Genomic DNA, 8,817 nt, shown 5'->3' with positions numbered 1-8,817 from the left:
GGGCTAAATACCATTTTTGAACCACCTTTAACATCAGTTCCTTTGTCTGCCTGTTTGTTTATTGGTATACAGTCACAGACTCATTCAAATAAAATAAAATAATAAAACATCAAACAAGTTAAAATACAGAAATGTAAAAGTACAACATAAAAAATAACAGTGAAGAAAAAAGAATCCTCTTTCTTTGTTACTGCAGATAATTTACACTATATGGACTTATTCCACATAACTCCCATGCCTCCTCAACTCCCATCAACCTCAGGGTATCCACGGAACCCCTGCCCTCTATACAAGAAGGATGTATATTTGGGATGCCAGAGCACTATCTGTGTCTTCCATGTTCAATAACAATGTCTCAAATGGGGTGAGATCTCTCAGAGCTTGTCTCATGATATCAGGTCACCTAACTGAATTGCCAACCTAATACCAAGACAGCCAGGTTATATTTTTACCCTGTAATTATGTACTCCACAACTCCCTGGGAAGTGGAGTACCATCTGCATAAAAAGTCTTTAAGTCTGAATAGGTGAGCTTGTTCATAACCTTCCAAACTAAAATGCTTATCTCCAATGGTGAAATCAGGATGCTCACCCAAAGGCACTCAAAAGGGTGCTATTCCCGTCATGTTTCTTTTCATGGTTTCTAAACTTTGCGAAGTGCCTTAGAGGATGAATTTTGCTCAATCAACTCAAGCTAATATATTTCTTAACAAATGAAAGTGAAACCAGTGAACCTCCTTCAGTAAATGGTGTTCAATTTGGATCCAACAGGAATTCAAATTCGGATTCATAAAAGTTGATATGCATCATAATAATGATTGAGAAATGGAATAGCCCAGCCCCTGGCTACTGATGGTCTATATCTCAGAGGTATCCTTGAACTTTTGATCTTAAAAGTAAGTGTCTCATACTTTTCTGCCATAATTTTAAATACTTAACTGAGATCTCTGTTGACAGTACATAAAATAAATATGTGAGTTACATTAGGACTGTTTTAGCAGTTATTATCCTACTAGAAAGTGGTAAATTAAGCTTGCCCCACCTCCTGAGGTCTGAACAAATTGATTTCCAGAGAGTCCCATAATTATCTTGAGAATTTTTTTCCCTCATTTTCTTTCTCATTTCTCATTTCTCCTCATAATGGTTACATCTAGGTAACGAAAGGATTTGTTTGCAATAGGGATATTGAGTCCCTGAGAAATTGATAACTGGGCCTGTGGAAGAAAGTTAAGCATATTAGATCAGATTTAGTAACACTAACTTTCAAACCAGCTGTTGCTTCAAATAATTGAGTTCCTCTGTCAAAGCGTACATTGCCTTTATTGAATCTTTCAACATTAAAATAATGCCATCTGCATAAAGGCCTTGAATCATGATGCCTGTGATATCTGGCTTATTTTTAAATTTATTGGCCAGAAACTCTTATTACTAAAATAAACAGAAGAGGAGAAATGTGACATCCCTATTTTGTTCCGCTCAATAAAGAAAATAGTTTTGAGTCAAAATAAAAGTGGTGGCTTCGCGCCATCCCAGCTTCTATTGATTTCCCTTGCTGAGTTCATAGATCATAATGGGACTTACAGGAGATCAGTGTGGACACATCAGGGAGCCTGAAGCTGTTGGAGGCCAGTGGCATGAAGAGGCAAGTTTGGACAGTTGTTGGGAGAATGGGGTGGGTGGAAGGGGCCTGCTTGTACACAACAGAGTTCCAAGGGCTACGGATAACTACTGCTAGCCCTCCCATTCATTCTCTGGTGGTTGGGTAGAAGCATGGGTGAGAGAGGGACTGTCTAGTACATCCCAGTGGCTGGAGCATGAGGACAGGTCATGTGGGTGCAGAAGACTGAGGCTTGTTTCCCAAACAGAATTAGCATTTTGCCTTTGCCTACCCAGAATGCACGTGGTGCAGGCAATTGGCCACAGTTCCAGACCCTCTGGAGCCAGAGGGTTTGTTGAGTGGGGCCTTGGTATGTGGACCAGGATCAATGTGTGGTCTTGAATTGGGCCTATCCTGTAGGACTAGGGGTTGAGGCCTTGGATGCACAACTCCCCCTTCTCTCCAGGATGTCAAGTATCTGCTTGGGGCTGTTCCCCCCATATCATATGGCACTTTCTGGTCTGAAACTTGCCCTTTGGATGGCAGATAGGGGCACTGTTTTAGAGTGGTAGTCCATACTGTATGGGGCTGGGGTAAATTGGCTATCTAGGGGGCTGGGGGAACGGTATGACAGCCTCAGTGATCCTGTTCCCACCCTCATCTATATGGAGGCCATATACTGTGCTGCAAGGCAACTCTATATAGTAAATTTGCATGGGGCCATACTTCCCCATCATGTCCCCCCCAGACATTACACATAATCTTTTTGTGGAGATGCAAAAGCCTTGCTATGCCCCTCACCTAACTGGGTCTTGGGCTTGGAAACTGTATCGGACACTTGACATGGAGCAGCTAACATGCAACGTTATCCAGAACCCCACAAAAATTGATTTTCCTCTGGAACTGAGTTATAACTATGATTTCCATCCATTTTGTTAGCAGGACATGGCACCAAAAAGGAGAGTAGCTATGGTGCAAAAGCCATTTTTTTCTTCCCCACCACCTCCATGGGAGGAAAAAAGCTGGAGGCTGTTCTTCAATGTATAATGTAGGTCTTCAACCAGTTTAATGAGCAGGTGGGCCAGCTGTATGCTGAGAATGTTCAGCCACCCGCTGCAGAGAACCAGGATGCCCTGACCAGGAGAAAGGCAAAGAGGCACAGTGAGGGCATCAGATGCTGATGTAATGTTCCATGCTGTTATGTAAACGATTGATGCTATTTTATTACACTATTCACTAATAGACAAAAATCCTTGCAGTTTCAGAAAATACCTATAGCCAACAGCTATTTCTATCAAACTTTAAAAAGCAGGGAAAATGGGCAGCTATAGTGAATGCACCAGGGGAGCAGTAGACCTGACCTCCTTTCTGAGATATTATACTGCCCTACAAATTGGTCAAAATGCAAACACCATTTGGGTTGGTCTTTCACAGTCCAATCCACTTCCTGTATAGCTTGGAGAATTTGGTAACATGCCTCTGAGCACCAGCTTCCCTCCCTCCCTCTGCCCTCATGTTCCCCTTTTGTTGTTACAACACTTTCATTTCTGATGTTCAGTTGTTTGGTGTGATGGTGTTATGCAGTATTCAAGTTTATATGCTCAGATAAGGGTTAAAATAAAAGAGTGTCATTGTTCTGCTGGAGTCCCAGAGTAACAAGCATTGAGTTGGAGAAGTTTCCATCTCTGTCCTGCATTGTGCCTCCCACTTGAACTAGTTATGAGTTTTATTTTTAAAGGAAAACTATGTGAGCTGTCTCAGCAAACAACTTATGAAAATTCAATTCTGTTAACATCAAGCATTTCCAGTCTAGTGACGGTATATTTGGCTTTTTTGCAATAACCTTTGAAGTTACTCTCAGTGTTTTATCAAAGGAAAATACTGAATGAGAACTGCTCTGTTCCTTGCAATCCCATACAATATTTTCCAAAAATGTATTTGAAAGAGAATGACATTTCCATGCTCCAGCATGACCCAATCATCCACACAATGCCACCCCAGGTCCTTTTTTTCCTGCCTGTTTTCTTAGTTGTGGAACAGGCATAGGTGCCTGATCACTGAAGATTAACTAATAACAGACTCTTAATTTAAAAGCCTCTTATAAGGAGTGGGGATGTGTGATTGATATAAAATATACAGGAAAAGAGGGTAATGTCTCAGGCCACATGCACACCATACAGTAGGCCCCCTCTTACCAGCGCTTCACTTCCCGGTGTTCCGCTAATGCGGCGGCTTTCATTTTCTATTTTAAAGCTGATTTTTGCTCTTTTGCGATGTTTTGCAATGTCTTCGCATCGTTTTTGTGCGACAGCCCCATTATAGTCTATGGGTTCCACTTTACGGCGATTTCCACTTTACGGCGGGGGTCCGGAATGGAACCCGCCGTATAAGCGGGGCCCTACTGTACATTTATTACACTTTAAATGGTCATAGCTTCCCCCAAAGAATCCTGGGAACTGTAGACTGTGAAGGGTGCTAAGAGTTGCTAGGAGAGGCCCTATTCCCCTCATAGAGCCACAGTTTACAGAGTTCTCTGGGAAGAAGGAGTAACTGTTAAACCTTGTTAACTGTAGCTCTGTGAGAGAAATAGGGGTCTCCTAATAACTTCCAGCACCCTTCATAAATTTAATTTCCCAGGATTCTTTGGGGAAAGTCATGACTGTTTAAAGGGGAATAATAGTGGAATAAATGTAATGAGGAATCAAATATTGGGGATTTTTAATATTTGATTTACCTCAGTGAACCAGAGTTTGGAGAACCTGCAATGGCAAAGATTCCTGGGAGACAGTCTCTCTGTGACTCCTGAGTACATATCTTGAAATCCTGAAGGCATAGACTTCCTGACTCCTATGAAAATTTGGGGAATGTCACACAGTAAAATTCATAGCTCCTCCTAAACAAAGAAATAGTCTGGATAATGTTTATGATAATCTAAGCTTTTAGGAGGAGACAGGATAGCTCCTAAACAAAGAAATAGTCTGCATAATGTTTAAAATAATCTTAACCTCTAGGAGGAGACAGGATAGTGATTATCTGAAACATCAGAATTCATAGGTGGGGATTGTATTCATTATCTGGGAATTCATCAAGCAACGGTTTCTGGAAAAAAACAGATTCCTTGACTGATGATCCTAAATTATTCATTGTTCTTATTTATCACATCTGCAGCTTCCTGGTCACGATTACATTGGAGTTAGTTCAGTTAGAAAAAGTATAAGACATGAGGGGGTTCTGTGTATGTGTCATTAATCTAGGTAGAGTATACACACTTTAGGGGTGACATGCGGGTAACTCCAGCAAAAGCTCCTGCTACCCTCGCAATAGAGGAACTTGCATTTCTACTGAGCTGTGCTCATGAGGAAGTCCAAGGTCCATTTGTAACATAAATGTATGGTGTGGATGTGACCATGGTACTAGAAAATGGCTGCCCCTAGAGAACTTTGAACAAGGATATGGATATCCTTGTGATAGACCTGCTCATCCATATCTATGGACTCTGTGTCTAGCAGTGTAATGTATAGCGGAATCAACTAAGAGGTATGGAAAGTATTATGGAGATGACATTTTCTCTCATTGGATTTTAGTTGAACATCATTTTCCTGAACAGAACACTGGTGTTCTTTAGAAGTGTTCCAAAGTACTGGACATATTAGAAGGCAAAAGAAATAATAGGCAACTAATAGAGTCATCCAAATTGTTTAGGAGAGGGAGAATCAAAGGTGGTCAAACTGGCTCATCTAAAACCCTGTTGTGCTATTTTTTTCCCTTCTTTGGAAGACTTTTTCTATAAAATAAATAAATAAAAAGGAAAGGAATAAACGATAGCAGTTCCATGGCTGGCATTGTTTAATCCCCATTCTGAGGACATGTCCAAAGAATGGAAGGCTTTCTTTCTTTCTTTCTTTCTTTCTTTCTTTCTTTCTTTCTTTCTTTCTTTCTTTCTTTCTTTCTTTCTTTCTTTCTTTCTTTCTTTCTTTCTTTCTTTCTTTCTTTCTTTCTATCCTACCTTTCCTCCCAAACTTTAGGTCTTGTCCATCCACATTTTCTTCAGGCTCATCCTTCTTTCACCCCAGGCATCAGAGAAGCAGCAGATACAGACTTTCTGCAGCTGTAGAGAGGAGGTTTGTGTTGTTGGACTATCCAAGCTGAAACTGTCTCCAACCTAACAGAGTAATACAAAAAGTTCTATGGTTCCTGAAACACCCTCCAAAAACATCATAAATTTACTCTTAAACGTTTATAACAAAAATATCCAGCCAAAGGCACCCATGCTAATTGATAAATGAAGTTGTTGTTGTTGTTGCTGATACTATGATGGCTCTATATTTATGGCAAACAGATTGTCTGGCTTTTTCATTATGTTAAGCACCTGAAATCCTTGTGCCACAAAAAGTCTAGTTAAAGTCCAGTTATCCATGGAGAACACATCAGACATCACCACCATATACTTGGCATGGGACAAAAGGGGAAACAATGTGTTCACTTTGAGTAAGGCACTGGGAGTAGGTCAATCCCAGGAGTTGGAGAAAATAATGGATAAAAATGATGCAATGTTTTGCTTTGTCTTGGGAGGTATTATTATGTCTGTTGTCATTACCACAGCTAAAAAGAACTCAACAAGTAAAAACAAAATTATGATGAATGGAACAGGAAGGATGCTGTTTTTCTTAAGACGATCAAGAATTTTAATTGATCCTACAGAGTCCACAATGGAGTTCCTTTGGAGATTGTTGTCCCAATGGCCACCTATATATCATTCTACACTCTTATCTTGGCATGTTCTCATCCATATTACACTCTGTCTGCAGACACAATATCCCTCTGTACACAGCATTGGAACATTATCTTTGTCATATGGTAACAGAAGTAAGCTAAGACATTAACAGACCACAAACGTGGAAAAGACCACAGACATGGAAAAACAGTACTTTGATTATGTGTAAGTATATTCTCTTTTTGTCTATTCAGTAGATGCAATCATCTTGTCTTAGTATTTGCAACCCATCACTAACATATATTCTGAGTTATGGAAATGTTAGCCTAAAAATAAGTATTTAGTGAAACAGTGCTGTTTATGACAGCTGACGTGCATTCTAGCCATCCCAAGTAGCTAGATTTCTTAACACAGTTAACCACACAGTTTTTGGTAACTATGCATTCATATTAATGTTATTCATATTACTGCACTTTTTTATCATCAGATCATGTGGCAAAGCTGCACTGAGGAACAGGAGCTGTGTAACCACATTCATGATGATGGGCCTCTCTGAGCAGCCTAAGATGCAGATCCTCTTATTCATTCTCTTCCTTTGCATTTATACTGTTGCCCTGATAGGAAACCTAGCAATTATTTGTGCCATCTTGTCTTATCCCAAACTCCACAGGCCCATGTATTTCTTCCTGTTCCATTTGGCTGTGGTGGATATAGTCTGCACCTCCACCATCATTCCCAAGATGTTGGCAAACATAGCAACTTTCAGCAAGGACATCTCATATTCAGGCTGCATCATCCAGCTCTATTCCTTCACATGGTGTTTAGGAGCTGAGATGGTGCTCTTCACTGTCATGGCTTATGATCGCTATGTAGCTATATGCCATCCCTTGAATTACATCACCATAATGAACAAGAAGATATGCATAGCTCTCTCTACAGTGGTGATCCTCATAGCAATTACTAACTCATGGATTCACACAGGACTCATTATGGGGCTCAACTTTTGTGGCCCCAATGGTATCAATCACTTCTTCTGTGAGATTCCTCCACTTCTGGCACTCTCCTGCAGCCCAGTAAAAATCAATGAAGTCTGGGTCTTCACAGCAGACATCTTCCTTGCTATGGGGGACTTCTTACTAACATGCTTATCTTACTGCTTCATTGTTAGGGCAATCCTAAAAATTAAGACCTCTGAAGGGAAGAAAAAGGCTTTCTCCACCTGCTCATCACATCTCATTGTTGTCACCTTATATTACTCCACAGTCATCTATACTTACATACGTCCAGCCTCAAGCTACTCATTTGAACGGGACAAAATGGTTGCTGCCCTATATACATTGGTTACACCAACTCTGAATCCTATAGTCTACACTCTAAGAAATAAGGATGTCAAGGCAGCTCTCAAAAAAGTCTTCTTCACATGAGTTAAGCAAGAATATGTCAATATGTTTCCAGGAGTAGAGTATTATATTGAAAGTTGTGTTTATTTTGTTTTGGGGTAATTGGGCAACTTTTCCATTGAGGAAACAATGAGTAAAAAGTAGGTAGAAATACAAATGTTGAGAGCCCTTCCAAAAGTCACTGGTTAGTGTTATGCAATTTCTTTGGGGATCATGTTTTATAAATAGAGGGCCAACACAGAAAAGTCCCTGCCCCTTGTATGTGTGCTATAACTTTTTGCCAACATGGACAAGTCTCAGAATATTCAAGTTGACTTGAGTATGTATGCATATTTTTTTAAAAGTAGCACTTCTCATGAGCAATCTCAAAAGAGGCAGGCCTACAGAGGCAAATGGTGCACTGCCCCAGCCCTCTTTTGCCTGACTTCTTACCTGTTTGGGAGATGACATTAGCTGTCATTCTCCATAGTCTCAATCCCGTCTTTATGGTATTCGATTTTGCCTTTAATACCATCTCTGTCTCACTACAAAGTTTTGCAAAGGCACAGGGGAGTCTTTATAGGCAATCAATCATTTGCTCATAAAGAATCTTAATTTTAGCCTTTCTCCCTTCTTCATCTCCTGAATTTAACCCCAAGGTTGCAAAGTCCAATTTGTATGCTCACTGTATGGTCAATCTTTTAACTCTTGTAAGAACTTGCATACTAATGACTACTAATCACCCTCTGTCTCTTTTGTAATCAGTTTGTATATTCTTCTGTTCTAAGCCTGATTGCTAATTTTCCTGTATGTAGGTGTTAGGGAAGTGTCATTTGCCATGAGAGGTGCCATGACTGAGCTTAAGTTCTGCATTACCTCAGCTAGGAAAACAAATATTACCTCAGTTCTGGGAGCATCCCCAGTTGCTTAAACACCAGGATAATAGCATTTCTTAACTCATTTCTTATTCAGTGTGGGACCCAGCATATTCCTCTGTTTTTTAATACTGCTTATCTGTTTTTAATACTGAATTTGAGATTGTTGTACCCCATCCTGAGATCTGCTGTTGAAGGGAGGGTGATGATGGTGGTGGTGGTGGTGATGATGATAAATTATGATTATATTGTT

General features: G+C 40.2%; 1 protein-coding gene across 1 annotated transcript; it reads left to right on the top strand.

Annotated features, from left to right (window-relative positions):
• Nucleotides 1-5,924: 5,924 nt before the first annotated feature.
• LOC133367887 (olfactory receptor 13G1-like) lies at nucleotides 5,925-7,734 on the top strand. Its single transcript, XM_061591973.1, has 2 exons — nucleotides 5,925-5,938; nucleotides 6,822-7,734. The coding sequence occupies exons 1-2, from the start codon at nucleotides 5,925-5,927 to the stop codon at nucleotides 7,732-7,734; spliced, it is 927 nt and encodes a 308-aa protein (XP_061447957.1).
• The last annotated feature ends 1,083 nt before the right edge of the window (nucleotides 7,735-8,817 follow it).

The sequence above is a fragment of the Rhineura floridana genome, chromosome 11 (assembly GCF_030035675.1).
Source record: "Rhineura floridana isolate rRhiFlo1 chromosome 11, rRhiFlo1.hap2, whole genome shotgun sequence".
In the NCBI taxonomy this organism is placed as follows: domain Eukaryota; kingdom Metazoa; phylum Chordata; class Lepidosauria; order Squamata; family Rhineuridae; genus Rhineura; species Rhineura floridana.
This window is presented reverse-complemented; position numbering and strand designations above follow the sequence as displayed.